Here is a 22,308-nt window from a genome sequence, read left to right as displayed (position 1 = left end):
ATGAAGTAGTAATTTTCAGTTACACTTAATGGACCAAAGGAACCTCACACTTTTCTTGGATTACCTTCAATCTTCTTTAAACTTTTTAATTAATGTACACTACTATAGTACATACAATGTGTCAAGGCCCATTTTAAGTGCTTTACAAATATTGACTCATTTAACTCTTACAGCAACCATGTGGGGTAGGTAAAATCAAACTTAGAGAGTCTGTCTGTTCATGTTCCCAACCATTACACTATGCTGCTTCCTGGCTAACTCCCATAAAAATGTCATCTCCATGGAGTTTAATGCTCATAAGATGTGTCTTCATTCTCTCCCCTTACAGAATTCCCTTCCATCTTACCCATCTTTCCTTCCTTTCCACCCAGATTAAAGAGGAAAATAAATAAGTGGTTTTAGTTCATTCCATTGTGTCTTCTTCTTTGAAACAGCAATGTCTACTGCTAGCGAAGCTTCTCTCAGGCCATCTTCAAGGACAGGCAAGGGTTTGACCCCATTGGCCACTGGGAAATGGACATGGTCTACATCTACTTTTTTCTCTCATGTCTGTCTCCTTCCTATTTCTCCAGGACATTGAGATTCCTGCCACAGCCCTTCCCATCCTTGAGAAGTGAGGTCAGTGGTCTATGGAGGTGGCAACAACTGCCTTTTAAACCCAAAACTTAAAAGGAAACCCGATTTTATAAACAATTCCTCCTCTTGCATGACTAAATAGTCATTTGGTTCTTTCCTGTCCTCTCACAGTTTTTCTCACAAATACACAAGGATCCTCAGAGCTGTGAATCTGATATAGCACAGCATCCTCTCAGGAGGCAATTGTCATGAGCAGAGACACCTGGGATTTCACTCCTGCTCTGTCACTAAGGGACAATTTGTCTTGGGGCAAGTCATTGGATATGACCCGGATCTGGTTTCAACACCTGTGAAATGACTCAGGTGAGAGGAGGGCCAGGACTTTTAAGGTCCTTTCCAGTGCTATACCGTGATTTTCTTGGTACAATTACATAAAGAAAAGTGCTTAGATATTTAAATTTCTTTACTCTTCCTACTGATTGAAGTATCACTCCCAAGGAGCCACTGTTCTTTACTAAATGGGTGTAAACTTTTCAAAGTTGAAAGATGACAGCTGCTGCAGATGGTAATAGATCAGAACCCAGTTACTTTCAGGATTCCTCCCTATTTCTCTGTAAATATTCAGGTCAGATAATGAGTAAACTGATATTTCAGCTTTCTGGTCTACATAATAAACTAATACAAGAGAAATTCATGTAAAAAAAAACACTGAAAAAATCTTCCCTCTTTCATTAAGGGAGAAGGCAGCAGCCATCTTGCTTTCTGATATTGCATAAGACCTTGGGACAGAGCATTGGTAAGGACAAGGGCACTGCATCACTTTCATACCTAGCAGTTCTTTGGATAGCTATTCATCCCAAACAGCTAGAACTATTTTGTATGGACTGGATTTTGTCACTTCAAAGGGCCCAAAGAGCGTTATAGGCACTGGCTATTCCTTCTACCAATATACACTTGAAAAACAGACTAGTTATTGGTCTCCACTTTGTAAACAGAAAGCATGAGGCATGGGGAGGATGTCACTCTGGGAAAATACAGGCCTCTAGGATTGTGGGTGTTATATTCCTGAAGGACCCGCCTTTTTTCTTTCTAAAACATTTAAATATAGAGGTGCTCAGCTGGGAAATGTCTGTGGGAGTGCTGACCTGACCCATTCAGGGTTGACCTCTAATCTGCATTCTTGTTTGGCCTAGTCCAGTTTAATAAACATTAACTGAGCATTACTATGTCCAGGTGCTGAGTACTTCATGCTTAGGAAATAAAGATGAATATGACAAAGATCTTAATCTTGAGTGAGAGAGACAATCAAGTTAATTGGCAATTTGGTAGCATGTAAAGGGAGCACAGAGGAGTTAAATCAGCAGTGTAGCCCAGACAGAGAATATCATACAATGTTTCTCCAAGGAGTACATTTTAGGAATGAATAGGAGTTACCCACCTGAAAAAGGGCAGCAGTTGAAGTACAGAAAGGAGAAGGTTTTCCTGGCATGGAATGGCTAACTTCTCAGGAATTCTGTTACCTCTTCCTGGGAAGGCAGACTACATGTCTTTGCTCACCTTGCAGTTTAGTGAGGATCATGTAACTGAGTCCTGGTGAATCAAGTGTGGTCTAAACTAAGTGATGCACTTCCACACCTGGCAATAGACCCTCCGGGGTTCTAAGCTCTTCTCTCTCCTGCCTTTATGAAGCCCTCAGAGAACTCTGAGATGGGAGAGCCACATGAACGGAGAAGCCTGGATCCCTGAGTCACTGATTGGAGGAGAGCTGCCTGACCCCCTCATTGGGTTTAGTATAAATGAGACAAAAATTTAATAGTGTTAAGCCACTGAAGTTTTATAGTTGTTTGTTATAGCAGCTGGAGTTTATTACCTGATTATAGAGTGTGCCAGGGTAAGGGGGAATAATAAAAAAGATCTGAAAGACTTGTTGTCACTTCAAAATTTATATATTCTAAATTACCTAAGCTTTTTACCTTAAGGCCAATTACTCTTTTGTCCTTCCCTATTCTCTGATGGCACCAACATTCCTCCAGAAAAACAAGGAACCTTTTACACCAATCTAAATGATCTAAATGAACATATCTGTTTGTCCCAGAACTATGAGACATTTCCAGAACAGAATGAACCTTGAAAGGACTCCAGGAACACTGCAGCCCGTCTCCTCAAAGACTAGATGTACAGGAAGTGGAACATCCAATGCTCTCAGCTAGACTGTGTGTCCAATCGTGTATTAACTCGAGGTTAGGTCCCCCATGCTAACGGTGTGTACATGTGTGTGAGATTTTGTTTGTGAGTATATCTTTAATTAGATGTCCACAGGGTGGTAGGTCTACATTCCGTGGCTCAAAGTTAAAGATACCAGATGGTGAAAAGCAAGAAATGAGAGTAAAAACAATGAGGGTAGGTGGAAAGTGAGGGATGGCATGAGAGAATGAAAAGTTACCTTGTCGGGAAGTACCCTGAGAGCATTTGCGCCTGTAGCCTACATTTTATCACTGCCCTTTTGAAAAATAGTAGAAATAGGAGTAAGTTTCTACCATTTTTCTAAGTGACAGGGAAATAAGACTGAACTTTCTTTTCTAGACTCTTAAAGAAATGACATTGATCGTCCCCTTGCCCCCTAGAGCTAGCACACATCTTCACCAGCCATCAAGACTAGAATTAACTAACATCTGAGTTTGAAGGACCTTGGAAGAACTGAAGTCTTTAAGAACATCGCCCTGAACAGGAAGTCATATTGTGATAATGCCCCTTTCGTAATACTCCCCTTGAACTCTGAAATAACTTGTGGTCCCATTATACTAAGACTTTCATTTCTGGAGAGATTCTTTTCCCCTGTGACACAGGGGTAGCAGAGTGACAGCCATAACCAAATCTGGTCCCCAACATTTTGCTTTATTATAAGGTGTTTGGAAACAAAGGCAGCATTTTTTGAGGGCAAGTTTGTGCTCTTTAGTTGGCCAGTTTCCACCGCTCCCTGTTGTCTTGCCTTTAATGTTTGCATTCAACCCCTGCCAGTGTGTCTCTAGATCCTTGCTCCCAGCTTTTGTCTGGGTTAACTGTTGTCTTTGTCTACTTGCTCTAATCAGATCTAAAGTTAAAGAGTCCCCCTTTTTTTCTCGCTTTGTTAGCTTTTTAAAATATATTTTCTTTGCTAACATCCTTAAAGACTTTGACCAATTTACTTCCCTAATATGGATGGAAATATGCTATTTTCAGTAATGAGGCACCAACAAGGAAAAAACATGTTTATAAAATTTGTTGTGTTTTATGAAATTACTTATTTGTGTGAATTACTTAGCCTGGTGGTGTTCAGATCGTGAAGACTTTATGCACAATTGACACATCTCTAACATGTCTAATTTCTGTATGATTGTATCATATCAGGCTACCTTACATATCATTCTACAGACCAGAGGTACGTGCCTCTTTTTTTGAGTGATGTCAAATGTGGTTTCTGAATTATATAAATCTGAGTAGTACAGTCCCTTGAAGCTGGCCCATGGAAATGAGATGTCTTTGTTGTTGCTGTTGTTAATGAGTTCTTTCATTTTAACCACAAATATAGACAGTGGCAAACCTCTGAGATTCTCCCCAATGATCCCACCTGCTGGGATTCACGTCCTATGCAAACACCTTCTGTTGTGTGGGAGTGGATCTAGTGACTTGATTCTAATAAAATATGAAAAAGAATAGTTCTTATCTCAGAAAGAAAATTGTTTTTTTTTCTTCCTTTTTTCACTCTATTTGTATGAGAAGACGGATGTTAGCTGAACCTAGAATGGTAATCATTTTGCAACATATTTAAGTCAAACCATTATGCTGTATACCTTAAATTTAAATAGTGATGTATGTCAATGGAATTCTATGCAGCAGAAAGAAAGAAGGAGCTCCTACCCTTTGCAACAGCGTGGATGGAGCTGGAAAACATTATGCTAAGCAAAACAAGCCAGGAAGTGAAAGACAAATACCATATGATCTCATCTTTAACAGGAACCTAAATAACAAAACAAAGAAACAAGCAAAATATAACTAAAGACACTGAAATAGAGGTCAGGCTGACAGTGCCCACAGAAGAGAGTAGAGGGAATTTAAGGGGACAGTGGGAAGGGTTCATGGGAACAAACTTAAAGGACACAAGGTCATAAACTAAGGGGAGGGTGGTAATGGAGGGAAGTGGGGAGGGGTAGGAGGGGGGGCTGGATTGGGAGTAAAAAGGAGAAAACTGTATTTGAACAATGATTAAAATAAAATTAAAAAAAAAAATTTGTGAAAAAAAATAAATAGTGATGTATGTCAATTATTTGTCAATAAAACTGGAAAGAAGATAATAAAAGAAAGGATGGGATGTTGTGAAAGACAGTGACTTCCATTTTGTTGGTGCTTTCTGGCCCTCTCTCTTGCTTATGCTGCTGAAGCCAGATGCTTGTTGTGAGATGCTTTAAGAGGAGGCCCATGTGACAATGGACTGAGGGAAGCCTCCAGCCAACAGCTCATGAGATATTGAGTACTCAGTCCAAAAGGCCCCATGGAACAGAATCCTGCTACATCCACGTGAGTGACCTCGAAAGTGGTTCCTTTCCGGTCAAGTCTTGAGAAAACTGTAGCTCTGGTAGAGACCCAGAGCCTGAGAACCCAGCTAAGCTCTACCTGGACTCCTGACACACAGAAATTGTGAAATAACAAATATTATTATTAAATAGCATCAAGATTTGGGGGTAATTTGTTATATAGCAATAGATAACAAACATAGGATCTTGTTTTTCTATTGGAATAACAAATAACTTAAAAAATATCTTAAACTGAGGATTAGAAAGAGGGTAATTTAATCCAATTAGACGTGTTCAGTGAAAAAATAAATAAAACTATGTGACCATCAAAGATTGGTTATGTTGAACTGAACGAAGAAATAAAAGGCAGCTGAAATGCAGGTGTTCATTATGCAGTAAAGCAGAAGCAGAGCAGCAATGAACAAAACAATGCATACCAGAAACTGTACTATGATCAAGAATCCTGTGACAACATCATTCAGTAGTCATCAAATATTTTTGAGTTTGAGCTTTGAGGAACTGCAACAATCAACTGAGAATGAATAGGCAAGGAGAGAAAATATCAGAGAGGCAGGAAGACACCAGGTATCGTGGAAGCCAAAAGAAGACAGTGTTGACAGGTGACAAGAGTATCAGAATTTACCAAACACACAATGAGGTAAAGGTGTAACAGTGGAGAATTGTAACCCATCCCACAATTCTTTTGACATTGTTTCTGTAAATGCTGACTCTGATTAATATGCAGCTTGCAGATAAACAACACATTTATATACAAATCCCAGGAACTAACTTCAAAAGATACAGACTCTGACCTTTAGGCATCCCAGCTCTGGGAGATTTGATGACCTTCAACAATAAAACCAGGGTGACACATACCAGACCATCGCTTGACTAGTTTTGAGGTCCTTACTGGAAGAGACTGTGCTGGTCTGCATGTAGAGAACTTTTCAACACCCACCCCTTGATCTCTTGGTTCTTCTCTCCTTCTCCCTCCTTATAAAAACCTCTACCTGCACTGAGATATTAAGATGGGCTTTGAGACAAGAGTCCCCCATCTTCTCAGGGGGTTGGCACTTGAATAAACCATTTTCCTTTTCACTGGCACCTGTCTCATAAATTTGGCTTTGGTTGTGGCAAGCAGCCAGATCTGGGTTTGGGTACAAAGGTGAAAAGGGGTTTATGAATTCCTGCTCTGCTTGTCACTGGTGACCTTAGCACTAGTTGGGCATTGTGGCAGCCAAGGAACTAGCTCGACCCAAGTAGATGGAAACAGGAGTGGGAGCAAAGGAAAGGAGGATAGTGAGGAGACAATTACTTGCTACCAAGTATTTAGACAACTACTAAATAATTCCAAAAGATATTGTAAAACAGGAAAATATTAGAAAAAGAAATACTGAAAAATGAAGTGAGCATGTGACCTTGAAGTTGCTAGAATGTTGAAATACATATTCAGTTCAGGATGAGAGCTATTAAGAGAGCAGATAAATATGGGCCTGGACGTGAAATCCCACAAACCTTCAAAATGAATATCCTTTTGAGTTCCTGACCTCCAGTTGTTATACTGTCAAAAGACAAAAGAGATTATGACCTTTTAAAAAGGACTTTAGAGGATTAGCCAAAGACCTGGCCACAGAGAATTCTTATCTGGTAAAAGGTAAATTATATGTTGAAAATAAGTAATCAGATAATTTCCCTGGGTCAAAGGGACAGAAGAGTCCATTAAGCTTGCAGTTTCTCAGAGTAAAAAATAAGCCATCTTCTCATGGGACTTTTGGTATGTCACCTTTCTTAAAAAGTGAGAAGGGTGAAGTCTGATCTTCAGGAGTCCAGGGAAACTTGTAGACATAAAGACTGAGTTGAGGCTGGTGAAAGACGTGGATGCGGGGTGAAAATTGATATTAAGCATTGCTACTAATGGTTAAGTATTGCAAAAGACAGAGGGGAAAGAATGGATGGAGAGGGAAGTAATGTGCTTATTGTTGTAAAGGTGTCTATGCTTACAACATAGTAAATGTGTTCTACACATTCAATGTAATCAGGGTACTTGAGGACATGCAGACCTTTCTGCAGTGGTGAATATTTCAATATAAAAAAAAGGCATATTACAGAACAACCATTCTTACCAAAGGAATAAACTTTTGTCTTTGGAACTTGAAACAATAAATACATATAAAGCATGAAACACATGCTTTGATGTGTGCTAACAGATCAAGATTGCACTTAGAAAATTGCCTTTTCTCTGTTAAGGAACAATCTCCCCAGTTCCAAAATACAACATGTTAATTAAAGGATCTCAGGTAGCAATCACGGAATATTCTTCATGAGAGACAAGGAACACGTATACTCTGAAGACCCAAATTGTGCAGACAAAATGAGAAGGCATTTTGTTCCTTTCCTGGCAGTGCAGAGTTAGAGTGAATGCAAATGAATGTGCTGGCAGTAAAATTACGCTATTAACCATCTGAAGATTGGGCTCATTACCTAAGAAAGCAAAGCACCAATTTGTAGCACTGTAACATTCTGTTTGTGCTGCTGAGCACGTGCTTGAATGTTTTTATGTATTCTCTGTGCATTTGGGTGCATAGTGAACACTTTGCACCAGCCTCTTGATGGAAGTTTAATTTTGTATTGTTTCTATTATATTGTTTTTCTCTAATGGGAATGATATTCTGTCTTAAAAGTAAACACTTCATTTATTCTCCAAACAATTCTATGTTCCAGTTCTTTTGATTCACATCAAATGGCATGTATAGGCTTATAGATATATTTTTAAATTGAGGCACTCTTTGATTTAAAAAAATTATATTTGAATAACATGTGAGGAGAATATCCATTTATTCAATCATTCATTTGTTCATTCTTTTAATGTGCAAGCACAATGGAAAATTGAAGGATGGCTGTGACATCATTTCTGCCCTCAGGATGCTTTTAATAATATTATCAGTACCTTCAGACAGAACAAGTTAGAGAACTATCAGGTCTCAGAGGAAAGAGAGAGCAGTGTATTCCTTCATTCCACAAATATTGTTGACCACCTACTCTGTGCCAGGCACTGTTGCAGGGAGTGGGTATGTAGAAGGGAATACGACAGTCATAGACCCTGGCCTTCTGGACCTGGCATCCTTGGGAAGAAATGGAAAATCAGAAAGATGACAAACATAATATAACTTCGGGCAGCCTTGTGTGCTATGGAGGAAAAACTAAAGAAGGACAATACAAAACACAGTGACCATGAGCAAGAGGTATGACTTGGAGATCACGAGGCCTCTAAGAGGAGGTGGTGGCTGAACAGAGATATGATAATGGCTAGAAGCAAGTGACTGACGATCTGAAGTTACGGCTTCCCAGGCAGAGATGAATGTGGAAAGACCTTGAGGCAAAATGTGCTTGGCATGTTTGGGAACAAACAGATAGTGCATGACGAGAGTGCAGGAGAAGGGGAGAGTGGGAGATGAAGTCACAGGTGTGGGAAGGGGCCAGATGCTATTGAGTGTGGTAGGCCATTGGAGATTTTGAGCAGATTGTGGCCTGTGGCGTGACTGTTCTGCTGCTGTGTGGAAGTTCAACTGCAGAGTGGGAAGAAGGGTAACTGGGGCAGAGATGAGGCATCTGTGAACTGCCCAGGCTAGAGAGAACCAAGGAAAGATGGACTCAAGTAGCCTAACCTAGAGGTGACAGATGAGAATCTAGTGTAGTCCAGTTAGAGGTAGTTGGTTTGACCTAGGGGGATAATTACCAAGGTGGTGAGAGGCGGTTCCACATTAGCAGAAGTTTCACACAGGAAGTGCTATGGAACTATTTGAGCCAGACTTCAGTGATGGGCAGCACTGTGACAAGGGGGAGTCATTCACTGACTTTCGTATTGAGTGCCTACCACGGGCTGGGCACTGGTCGGGGTGCTGGGGATATAGTAGTGAAGAGCCCTTGCTCACAATAAGGAGAAAACTTGCCAAGAAAGTACTATTTTAAGTAAGGGTACAAAAGTAGTGAGGTAAACAATACACACAAGAATTACTTCTAAGGATGCTTTATTTTTTTTCCTTTTAGTGCAGAACACTGGATGACTAAACTCCTTTGCATGCTTGGCTCACCTTGAATTTGCAAAAGTGCAAAGTTTCTATCAGTAGAAACTCAGTTTATTGTCAGTTGGCAAATTTCATCGGATCACTTCCTTAGAACAGTAGTTAATATTTATCTTTCCCATTCTGCTACCTTGCCTCAGAGCTGCCCACCCCACCCGAATCTTTCCCCAGATGGGTGACCCCACCTTGACTTTCCCTCCTTCTAATTCCTATTGTATACTCCTTCAGAATTAACCAACCTAAAGCATTCCAGTCATGTCCGCTCCCCAGTGCTTACAGAATAAATTTCCAGTTCCTTAGTCTGACACCAATGGACCCAACCTACACTTTCTGTTTTATCTCTAACTTCACTGTCCAACTGTTTTAATCAAATTGGATTTTTTCTTCTTTTTTGAAAAGTTATCTTTCAAATTGTGCTGAAAAAAATATAACAAAGCCTAAAATTTACCACCTTAACCATATTTACGTGTACAGTTTAATGACATTAAGTACATTCATGTCACTGTGTGAATCCCGTCGAATTTTAAATCACACAGTATCATTATTCCCCTAACGCTTCTAGCAGTTTGTTGCCCGGCCCTACCTGTATTTATATGCTTCCTGCTGGCCCCTGAGATGCCGTTTCCTTTCATTACCAATTAAAATCCTTCCTGTCTGGAAGACCAGTGCTCAGATCCTACCTCTTGCTTTAGGCTCCTATGAAACCTTATCTGGACACAGAAGGTCAACTCCGTTGCTAGGTAACATACTGCTTACAAAAGGCAACTGGACTGGGAAGATTTATACATGAACTATAAATACCTGATGGGGATGGTGGACTTCTCAAATGATGGCTCCTGTAATTAGGCAGGTCCCTTGTCCCTGGAGGCTAAGCCTCTGGAGTTGTTGCAAGAGATAGAGAGCAGGATGACAGCTGGGGGGCGGGGAGGGGAGTGGACGTTACGGGGTGGAGGGATTGAGAAAAAAGGAAAAAGGACTCATGGACAACAGTGTGGTGATTGCTGGGGGGGGGAGAGGGGTATAAGGAGATTAAATGGTAATGGAAAAGATAAACTAAAGATTAAATTAAAAAAAGAGATACTGCTTCTTACCGGTCATGAGGTTTCTAATCCAGGAACATTCCCAAATCCACCCAATACTGATCTTCTCTTCTCGTGCCTGAAGGGCCTGGACTGGTGTTCGCACTGAATAAGGATCCCACTGAAGAGAGACTCTGAAGCTGCCCTGCTGGCCAGTGGTGCTTCCTGTATTGCAACTTCATAGGTAAAAGCTAAAGCTGAGTACGCCCCATAGCAGTCTTGCAATGCTGCCTACTTGAACCTAAGAAGATCTGCTTTGGGGAGTGGCATCAATCTGTAGACAGGTTGTCCTAAATACTAACACCCCTTGCACAGCTGGACTTAAACCACTGGGGCTGTAGTTAGGGTGAGGACACTAAATCGTTGCTTACCTTTGGAAGGAGCTGGATTGCCTGGAGAATTCTTTGTCTATGCCCAGAATTAAGGATTCCAATTTCCAATAAATCCTGATCTTCCATAACATTGCTTCCCTGAAACAAAACCAGGAAATGTTATAGGTTAAATCAAGCATTTTTATTATGGCAAATAATGATTTATTTAATACAGAGACAAATAGCCAACATGTGATATGAGTTTTATAAACAAAAATGGAGTCATGTTTTCTGTGCGGGTGAGGTTAGAGGGCGTCCCCTATGTTGACAGCTCTGGGAAAACGTCCTTTCCCTTACCAGGACTCTCCTAGCTTACTATTTCTGATTAGATTTTCTGCACAAGGGATTCATTCCTATGATTTTAAAACTCTGTCCCTTTAAAAATGTAAATGCTTCTAGAAAGTGTTGCCATTTAGAACTATCAGTGACCTATACATTGATGGGAATGAATCAGTTTTGCCCCCCCGCCCCCCACGCCGAGGAAAATAGATATTGTGAGCAGATGGAAAAATTGCATATACAAGGCAAGTTAAAGTGAGAATTCATCTTAAAATATTGAATACCAGACACCTGGTCAAGAAGTGGGACTAGAACGGTGAATAAGATGCAGGTCCCTGCCCACAGCTGTCTGTATTCCTCCCAGCGCAGTGATGGAAACAGCCTGTTCAAAGGCAGTTGGGATAAATGTGCTATGATGGTGACACATACTGGTGAGCCTGGAGGGATCAGGGGAATGATTCAGAGGAGATGATGTCTAATCAGGTATCTGAAGGATGGTGAGGACTTAGCATTCTGAAGAGAAAAGACAGGGGAGAGATTCTGGTATGGCCCTATAGCTAAGAAAGAACAGAGTGTCCTCGGGAGCATCAAGTGCTGAGATACGTTAAAGAGAGGAGCAAAAGGTCATAGTGGAAAGGTCAGCCAAGGCTCGATATACAGACACTGCGTGGCACGCTGAGGAATGCAGCCCTCATCCGGCCCACGTGGGGATCCACAGACAGATTTTAAGGAGTTACATCGTGAGATCCCACACTTAGAAAGATTACTTTGGTTTCTGTGGCTGGGCCTCGATGGGCTTACCTATAAAATGATGAAGACGGGCTATACAATCTGCAAGGACAAGCCAGTCCTGAATTTCTCTGATTTCATTGATTTTTTTTACATCTCTGATTAATATACACAAATTTATAGAATGCTTATTTTTGCCTTTTGGGGTTTGTAAGCTAGTTTCCCTTTAAATGGAGGAGTTTACAGAAAAGTTCAAAAATTGGGATCTCTATTTTTTTCTTTGGATAAATCAAACTCTTTCCTCTTCATGTGTAACACAAAAACACTTATGAATAGAAATGAAAGAATGCCCATTTGTGGAGAGCAGTGGGTACTTACGAACATTCACAGCAGAAGAAAATGAATTGGACAGGTCAACCTGGCGGGCAGGGAGACCACTAGGAGGCCACTGCGGTCGTTCTACAGATGAAGTGGGATTAGGCTGAGGTAGTGGTCATGGGAGACAGAGAGAAGTAAGAGGACTTGGAAACCCTCAAGAAATACGACTTGGCCGTGGAATATGTGGAATGATGGAGACGTGCGGAACGCACATTGCTTCCAGGCTTGGGCAAGAGGGATGGTTGGTGATGGCTTTTCTTGAGCTAATTAAAGGAGAGGGGGCCAGTCTTGTGTGCTGCAAAATGAGACTAACATCTTCCCCTGGACAGGGACAGAATAGATGGATGTAAACAATTTAATATCAGGCTACATTATAAATGGATCAATGACTGGTCTTAGAAAAATGAAGGCCAGTAGAATTGTACCATGGCTAGGGATTTAATATGGACAAAAACCTTCTACCTACTCCTAGTATCATTCCTATGCTGAAGCGACCCCGGAGTTCCTGGAGGAGGCCGAGCGATCCAGGTACATAGCAGCATGATAATGAAAAGCCTAATGAAAAACAAATAAAGCCAGTCCTGGCAAGACGCCATAGGAAACATTGCTCTCAAGAAATTACTCAGTGCACACAATAGAGCGTGGCTAAGAATACAAATGACTTCATTTGGAAATGGCGTTATTATTTTCCGAAATGGACTACTGTGCCATAAGCGGGATATACGGAACAATTCACATTTGACTTTTACGCTTTGAGGGATTTTCCAAAAGGACTTACCCAGCTCTTAAAACAAAAAAGTGGTAACAGATAACCTTTGGCCCTTTATGTTTTAGACCATTACCAGGTTTTCCGTGGACTAAATGACCAGCCTACAACTTAAGCTCAGAAAATAGAGAACCTGGTTTCTTTGTACAGACACGAAGCACACCAGGATCCTACAGTCTGAACTAGCTACTACCTGGAGGTAATCCTGCAAAACTTGATTTCAGTGTTTGAATACTGAAATGATTGGAAACCTTGAGAGTTTAAAGACCACTTTCCTTTCTCTTGCCTACCAATATACCATCTTCTTTATCTTCAGTAAGGGAGGAAACTTTCAGGAGAACTGAGGGGAAGTTAGACTTCTCCTTGGGTCGAATTTCCTAGCACACAGGATAATTACCAAGCATTTTTAAAAAATGAGTGAAAATGATGGGGAGCAAAATGTAAATGGTAAGAATGTGCCTGGGGGCAATGGTACTAATTGTAGAAATGTAAAGAAAATGATTCACCGCCCTGATGAGACATGTTATAAATTTTCTATTTTTGCTCTTATTTTAATACACAGGGATACCCAAAATATCCTGGCCCATCACCTAGCCCGTCTTTTGTTCAAAACAGCACCAGGCTCGGAATCTAAAGACGTGGATCTGAGTCCTGTGTGCGTAGACTTGCCTAAGCCATTTGTTACTTGTGAGTGAGCCTCTGGTCCTGCCCATAACATGAGACACTTTAATGAACACCCTTTCAGTTCTAAATGCCATGATTTTAGTCATGTCCGACTTTTGATTAGTATCATTGTATATAAGAATAGGTTGCATAATTTGAAATTACATTTTATTGTTTCAGAACTTGTAACCTAAAGTTAGCTTCAAGAAGTAATTGTAGAGAAGTGCAAGAATGCATTTATTTTGACAAATTCATCTCAGTACTAGGAACTTAACAAAATTTTTATTAGGCAATGAGAGAATACTTTAGTTTTATAATGTCATGGATTCTCACAGCTTTCCAGAGGAAAAAAATTAAATGTTTCAAGTTTTACAGCTAACCATTTTGTTTGTTCTTGGGTAACAGTCACACCATCAGGGACAATAAACATTTCCGTTTTTCCAAGGGAGGGGAAATTTATTCTCACATTATTACTTGCCTTCACTAAATGTTAGACAACTCAGCCTAACTCTTTTTTTTTTCTTGATAAAACTGAACACCAAAAGGGGAAAATCGGGGCAACTGTAACTGAATAACAATACAAAAATAAAACCGAACACACGCTCTAGCTTTCTCCCTCCTCCCTCCATTTCTCACATGGCTGCCAGATCAATGGTTTTGGGAGCAGAGCTCTGATCTGTCCATCCTCTGCCTAACCACCTCCTCTGCTGCACTGCACCTCCACTTTGCAGCACATGCGCTGACTTTACTTCCTCATCTCCCAAAGGCCCCTCAACCCACCACTATAAGTGTCTACCCCCATGAATCCATAGCATGTCTCTGTCCAGGGTTAACAATGACCTCTAAGTGCCATATGTACTTGAATCTTTCAATTCTCATGTCAGGGACTCATTGGCCACATGTGGCTGCTGGCTACTGTACTGGACAGTGCAAATACAGGACCTTTCCCTCAGCATAGCAAGTTCTTTCTGACAGTGCTTCTCTGCAGCTGAAGACATCGAAGCTGAACTGCATCATGCAGAGTGGGCAACAGTGGAGAGGTAACAGGGAATCAAACACAGGGAGTCAGAAACACTCATGCATCATTCTCAGGATATAACTAATGTGCTTCTTAGTTAAAGTTCATGAACATTACATTTATGGTCTTCAGCAAATTCTCTCCTAATCTTTCGCCCATTAAAACACACTAGCAACTAGTTCTACTTTCATTAGGGTTCCTTTATTATGGGGTTAGAAATCTATGCTACCAAAATGACAAATCAAATTGAAAAATTACTTGTTTTCTTAGCATAGTGCCAGGCACATTGCATAGCGTGTTTAGGGAATAATAATCAGTAAATGAAGTTGTTAAGTTAATGACTTACTAGAAGGGTCAAAGGCCCAAGGCAATGCTTTTAGAACAGATGCTCCTTTACTGACAAGAAGTATCTAATCCAGGGGGTCTTTATTGCTTTTTAACTATGGAGTAAAGAAAAACAATCAAATATTTGTGTGCTGAGAGCTGGAAGCTGAAGTTTCTCTGACCATGTGGAGAGTGATTTATATATTATATTTTTTCAGCTGTGACAAACTAATAAGATGACCAAATATTAGACCAGAGTAAAGGCGACTTGTTAGTGCCAAAAAGCAGTGTTTTGCACTCAATGATCCACTAGAAATAGAATAGCTATTATTGAAAATTGAAATCTTCTTTCAACAATATCTGTGCTGACTACTTCTGTCTCCTAGAACTCCAGCTCTAAAACTTCTCTTATTTTTAACCACCTTAGTACCATACGTATTATATTCATTTAGAAACCTTTCCATCACTTTGCATGTTATATAAAATGCTAGCAAAATATATTGAAGGATCATAGAGAACTGTTTTCTTCTTAATATAAGCTTGAGTTGGATGTTATTTATTCTCTTTTCAGTCCAAGCCTGAAAAATTATCAAGAGGATGCTATTATTGGAGAACACTTCTTTTGCTCTATAATGAACTAAGTTAGATTCTTCTCCACAGTTTGTGTGACCTAAAGTACTTAAATATTTAAAACAGAATGTTTGTATAATAAAATGACACTAAGATCTTGCCAACTCGCGCATGGAAAAACACGTATTCCAGTTTATTTTAATATAATTTTTACAGCCTAAATGACAGGGCAGTATAAAACTACAAGTATCCCCTTGCTTTTCAAAAATTCACATTACACCACTGGCTTCTATGAAAGACCTACATTAGTACCTCTGTTTGCTAACCAAAAGAAACCTGAAGAATAGTTTTGATCTTAAGAAAGAGAGCAAAAATCAAAAATAGTGTTCAGTGTTTGTTTTGCAGGGAACCATTAGAGAGGCAGCTGCACCCTGGATAGCCAGAGTGGCCCCACCAAGCTCCTTCCCGGGAACCACACTCGGCATCTCAGCGACAGCCCGCCACAGCTTTGAACTCTGGGAGCATCTGGTCTTCATTCAAGTATCTGTGCATACCTTAGCAAGACATGTCCTGAGGTGTCTGAGAAGCGTAAGGGAACTCGTAAGGGTGTTACCCTTAATGTACAACTGGACATAATTAAGCATTTCAATCATGGTGAACAAAATGAAGACATCACACATGTGTTGGACTTTGGGCCTGGGGATGCTCAAAAATCTGCCCATATCAATTACGATAATTGCTTCTTTGCTTTATGTCACTTCCACTTAAGAAAAGTTTTCACAGGTGCACTCTACTTTTGGATAGCAGGGAAATGTTGCATATTTAATATTCTTGAAATAACAATGCTATCTCTTAGCTTCTATTAGGGCTAAGGGGGCACATTTAAGTAATCAGGTATTTATTTGTTGAAGAATTGAACAAGGGTTATCATAACCCTTGGTGATATCATAAATGACAACTATGATTCCTTTGAGACATGCGTTCCTATAGATTTTAGGATTATCTAAGCTTATGAAAGACTGTAAAGTCATTTATACAGTAATTTATATGGTCTTGGTCAAAAGTTTCATAGCGACAAGAGAGGAAGCCTGTCTGTTTACTTTTAAGGATGTTAACCAGCAAGCCCTACGAGAAGAAGAGCTGATGTGAACAAAATTTATTTTTATGCTCGTAGTTGTCTCTAGATACGCACATACGAAAGTAAGCTTATCAACACCTACTGTCTTCTTTCAGTTTTCACACTTGGAGGGGTTGGTATAAGTTAGCATAAAGTGCACACTCACTGACTTCCTATTCTCTGCCAGACACTGTTCCCAGTATATCACAGACATCAGCTTATTTAATTCTCACAACACCTCTATGAGGTAGGTAGTTAAAGAACTTGCTCCCATAGCTGGATAGAGTCTTTCTCATAACTCTCACCTGATACGGCTTCCAGGGAGATTAAAGTAGGAGCGAAAAGTTTCAGGAAAAAATGTGGCTGGCCCTGAATCATTTATATTTCACTTTAGAGCCATATGAAAATCACATTTGAAAGCCAGTGTTCCAACTTCCTTTCTGTCTGGTTTCACAGTGTTAAGCAACAATGACTCCCTCTATATAGAAGAGACTTTGGAAAACTGTCAGATCCATTCCTCCCTCCTCTACTCCAGTCCTTTCTGCTCACTGAGTCACAGAATCAGCCTTCCTAGTTGGCAGGAACCTGGGAGCCTTCCTAGTCTACACGATTCCTCACTAACCACGGAGCTTTAGCTTCCCTCTCTTTTGAAGCATGATGTCTAGCCTGGGTTACACCACCCCCAAAAGGGGTAGGGAGGATATTAAACACCTTATATGGTCTTCCCAGCAGCTCAGTCTTAGCAGGGAGTGGAGATGGGGTTGGGGGACACCTCAGTCCTACTCTGTTAGCTCCCACTGTGCTTCAGGCTGGGTATGACTCTAGTGGAGCTATTAGAATGATACGCCAAAAGTGGAGATGAAAGAAAAGCAGTTAGCAGCTGTCCTGTGTTGTTTTTTTTTCCAATCACAAGCTGTGAAGTATTGTAAAGGAATTTTCCTTGGGTAGGCTGCCCATAATCTTGGCAGGCATCTGATTTTGTTCTTGCACCTAATGTGCTGAACATTTCTCAGCGTCTCACAAGAGAAAAGTGAGCAGCGATTAGGTTAGTTTGGACACCTTGATTTTTTAAAAATGGAATTTATTGGGAGGGATACTGGTTTATAAAAACATACAGGTTTCAAGTGTACAACTTAATAAAACATCATGTGTACACTGTATCGTGTGCTGATCACCCAAAGTCAAGTCCCTTTCCATCCCCATTTGCCCCCCCACTTGCCCACTTCCACCTCCCCCACACCCCTCTCCCTCTGGCTGTCGCCATACTGTTGTCCATGTCTGTGCCACACCCCGACATTAAGAGAAGAGGAATAAGGCACCTTTGTATTTACAACAGGCTCCTCCTATGAATGACCTCTCACTGGCGATACTGATCTCCAAAAGGAAGGGCTCCTCTTTGGAGAAGCAAAAGGAACTTCGCCTGGGTATGACCAACACAAGCACAGGTGATGAAGCTGGAAAGAGAGCCTAAAATGACTAACTACCAGCCATGAGCCTTTACTGAGTAACGGGTACTTTGTTCATCTCATTCATAAACCATACAATGATCTTGTAAGATGAGAATGGCATCTTCATTTTGTAGACAAGGAAACTGAGTCTCAGAGCCAAGCGCACACAGTTAGTATGCGATGGACCTGGGACCGGTGCTTGCTTCTGTCAGACCCTGATGCTCACACTTCTTGCGCTGCAGAAAGGGAACAAATGTGTAGGAGGGGACATTTTCTGGACGGACTCAGTAGATGTGCAACAGTGCCCAGAAGTAACTCCCATGGCCCTATTTTCACACACACAGCCTGACAGCTATTGATGCACTGACCCCTGAGAGTGACTGCCACCGTTTCTCCAACACATTTCATTTCAAATGAATTATTGAAAAATTAAGTGATTAGTTTTTCCAACCACCTTAGTGTCATTCAGAGCCAAGCCCATTAAGATAAGTGACCCAAGACATTTCTGGCTAAAGCACCAAGTAACCCCTCCCTGTTCTGAGCCAGGACTGGGGAGGGAGGTGGGAGATAACAGCATGGCGTTGAGTGGGCACATCTCAGCTCTTCTGTAGAGCTTTGTCAAACTGACCACATGACCGCCTGGGAACGTGGGGTCCTCATGGTCAGGACCACGTTTGGGTATCTTTCCTGTAAGATGTCTTTCAAAGCACGGATTTAAGATGGAGAATTTGTGAAAATGAATTAATAAGGCAGAGTATGTCTGGGAACAAATTAAGGGCATGTGTGTCTGTAACTCGATGTGTTGTGATATCCAGAGAAAAGAGTCAGTTGCAGTCCCAAGGAGGCTCTTGAGGCTGAAGGAGCCTGTGGCGGTGACAGTGTACAGACTAGACCCCTGGGAACTGGTAGACCAGCGTAAAGGCGACTCGTTAGTGCCTCCAGGAGATGGTTGTCCTCCAGAAGCAGATGCTTGGAGATTTAAGGATGATGGGGGAGCCTGACAGATTCAGACACAGCCAAATAAACTTAACAGGAGAGGAGCAGAGAGGACGAGAAAGGCAGGAAGGAAAGGAGAGAGAGACAGTGTTGTTTGTTAAGGACGGAGCTGGTAGTGAGGGAAGGGGTGTTGCTAGACAAAATGCAGAAGCTCCAATTTATCTGGAATTGTGTTGTTGTTGGGGTGTGTTTGTGTGTGTGTGTGTGTGTGTGTGTGTGTGTGTGTGTGCACGCGCGCGCGTTGAATCTGGAAGCCTGAAAGAGGAGGCCACTGAATGCTGGAAATGAGCTGCCACTCCTTCATTTATTCAACATATATTTGTTCGTTACTTTCGTTACTGTTTCCTGAGTATTTACTATGTGCCAGGCACTGGGTTAGGTCCGGGGGTACACTGAGAACAGGACAGTAAATATTTATACTCTACTTTTAAAGTTTACAGTCTAGTGGAGAAAACAGGAAAATAACCAAACAGGAAATAATGCAGGTAATTATCATTTAGCAACGTTTTATATACGTCAAGCATTACTAAGCGCTTTACTTTGTTTCCTGCTCAAAACAACCCTCGAGGTTGGTACGATTATCATCCCTCTTTACAAATGAAGGATTAAAGGCACAGAGAAGCTAATAATTTGCCCAAGATTACACAGCTAGTAAGAAGTGCTCTACAGGGAATTAATACGGTGATGTGGTTTAACACACTACAAGGTCTCCCTTGGAGGGAGCCTGTGTCACGCAAACTGAGCTGTGAGAGGTCGGAGGGAGCAGGCCTACCAGGATCAGAGCCGTCGGAAGAGCATGGAGGGTGGAGGGAACAGCAGGTGCACAAGCCATGAGGTGAGAAGAGAGCCAGGCCTATTTTAGGAACACACAGAAGGCTCTCGAGACTTGGTTTTGGTGACTGAGGGGGAAACAGGACATTAGGTGATGCAGGGCCTTGAGGACCCTATAAGGACGTTGATTCTGGTCCAAGTGCAGCGGGAAGCATGGAAGGACGTAAGCCGGCTTGCGCTTTCACCTGGCCGTGGAGTGCAGGATGGATGCAGGAACTGGGCGATATGGAAGTGAAGCTCAACAACTCAGACTGAAGGGACGGCTCAGAGACATCTAAATCTGAGGGAAATGGGAGGAAAGACGACTTGTCGAGAGCCATGGGGAGTGGGGATCAAGTTTCCAAACTAAACATAATTTTCCACTTGAATTAAAAAGAAAAGCCAGACGGCAAAGCTGAAAGTCAGAATGGTCTTCCATCTAGGGTGTAAACTGATACAATTGTGGGCAGAGACTGAGTACAGTAACACCTATTAAATTGTACACAGGCACCCTCCACGGACTCAGCCATTCTCCTTCAAGGTTGTGGCAGACGTTGCTGGCCTTCTCCCAGCCGCCTCCTGCTACGGAGGCTGGACAAATGGAATGTTCTCAGCCTGCCTTGAAGCTATGGTTGGACATGTGACAGTATTTGCCCACTGGGAAACTTCTGGAAAAGCTTTTGCTTTTCTGATGAAAAGGAAAATTCACCTGGTACCCTCCAGTGTCCATATGAAAGTGGCTGTGGACTTCCCCCAGGTTGCGGGAGGGGGGGCAATTGTTTATACAAAGTATCAGAGATGGGTTCACAGACCATGGTCATCAAAAACAAATGTCCCCCCACCCCCGGACATCTGTAAGAGGCCGAGCATTGACTATGAGAGAATTAGTCCCCGGATGAGGAAGGCCATTTAAAGCTCTCTCCGTCTGTTGCACCGAAACGGCTCTGACCACTGTTCATTTATCACTGAAAGTGTCAGTGATCTTACTATGGCACACAGTGGAGTCATAATGGAAACAGCAGGGCATTTACAATTTACCTTAGACACACCTGGGCGTGATAACCACAAAGAACAGAGAAGGGATATTAGAAAGAATAAAAATTAGGAGGGGGAGGTGTCAGTCTACAAAACTGCCTCTTCCGGAAGTGGCCTGTCATCTGTCTCATCATCTGCCGGGGCCTCGCTCTGGGACTTCCAGCCTCCAGAGCTGTGAGAAATTTCTGTTGTTTATGAGCCTGCCTATGGCATCGTGTAATAGCACCCCAAATGGACTAAGACATACAACAGCGTTGGAATTAAGTGTGAGGGGATGGTCACTGTGGGTTAGACAGGCAGGAGGCTAAGCCAACCAGGGGGTTAAACTAAAAGCTGGGCAAAATCACAACAAAGGAGAGTCCCTTGAGCTGTTGTAGAGCTGTCCGGCTCCACCATTTGGCCTTGGGTTGAATACAAAGGGAAAATTGGCGCAAGGCACATAAATACCCCTTTCCATTGTTTAGCATCTATACCATGAAGGATAGATACTCTTGCCTCATTCTCTCCCAACATTTTCTTCACTACATAATACTGGCTGACCAGAATGAGAGAGTGGAGAAAGAAAAGGGAGATGGCTTTTCTCCTGGTGAATATTAAATGTCTCCTTGCCAAATTTTTCTAGTTAATGGGAGAAGTCCTTGGGTTTTACTTCTAAAATATTCAACTGGGTGCCTCATAAAGCCCTTCATACTAAGTTGAGCATAATTAAAGATGAACACATCTTGTCCAGGGCAAAGCTGTTGTTAAATAAGCCACAAAGTTGGTTATTTCTTTCTGCTTGGTGTTACATGTCCTGTGTTCTTCACTGGGTTGCTAACTTCTGGGGAGAAATGGTCACACCTTAAGTATTTCTGCATCTTCCCCATCACCTGGTTTGCTAAATTTCAAATAAAATAAAAACTCGAAAGGATGAATGCATAAATAAAACCACGAAGCACAGATTTATAAAAACACCAGTCTAAAGAAAACTAAGTAAGTTTGTATGAGATAGCTTAAAAAGTTTGAGCTGACAATTCTAATATTTAGGATGTCAAAATTTTTCCTTAATTGAAGGAAATACAAAGATGGAATTTCCGGTACATGATAACACCAAAATGTTCTTAATTTCTTTTCAGTTTTGCAAATTCTCATGATTTGAGTTTCATCCAGGACTGTCAGTTGAGACATCTGATAGTCTAAAAGCATTTAGAGAATTAGGATCCCATATGGCTCAAAAATATTTCCTATCCGGCAGGGAAAAATAGAACTTACTGTGAAAATAATACTGGTATAGCCTTCCATTTATGTGTACAAGAAGCACAAATGAGTTTAAATCATTATTTATGGTACAAGAATCATCATAATGACCATCAAGATCAATTACAATGAAGTACATAAGAATATACAATTACCATAATCATGCCGTGTTATGAAAATGCAGAAGTATGTTCCAAAGGAACAATTGTAATGGAGTTATGTTTTCTCTTACAGGAGCGGCGCTCATCGGAAGGAAGCACTGAACTTATCGCTAACTAATT

General features: G+C 41.3%; 1 protein-coding gene across 10 annotated transcripts in view; it reads right to left on the bottom strand.

Annotated features, from left to right (window-relative positions):
- ANKS1B (ankyrin repeat and sterile alpha motif domain containing 1B) overlaps positions 1–22,308 on the bottom strand; it is an 830,913-nt gene that overhangs the window by 271,635 nt on the left and 536,970 nt on the right. For all 10 annotated transcript variants that reach the window (XM_045826440.1, XM_045826441.1, XM_045826442.1 and 7 more), the window contains one exon: positions 10,659–10,757. In XM_045826440.1, the coding sequence (XP_045682396.1) occupies positions 10,659–10,757 (99 nt within the window). The remainder of the gene's footprint in view (positions 1–10,658; positions 10,758–22,308) is intronic.

This window comes from Phyllostomus hastatus, unplaced genomic scaffold (genome assembly GCF_019186645.2).
Source record: "Phyllostomus hastatus isolate PE091 unplaced genomic scaffold, TTU_PhHast_1.1 phas_scaffold_755, whole genome shotgun sequence".
Classification (NCBI taxonomy): Eukaryota; Metazoa; Chordata; class Mammalia; order Chiroptera; family Phyllostomidae; genus Phyllostomus; species Phyllostomus hastatus.
The sequence above is the reverse complement of the archived record's forward strand: the minus strand, read 5'-3'. Positions and strand labels throughout refer to the sequence as shown.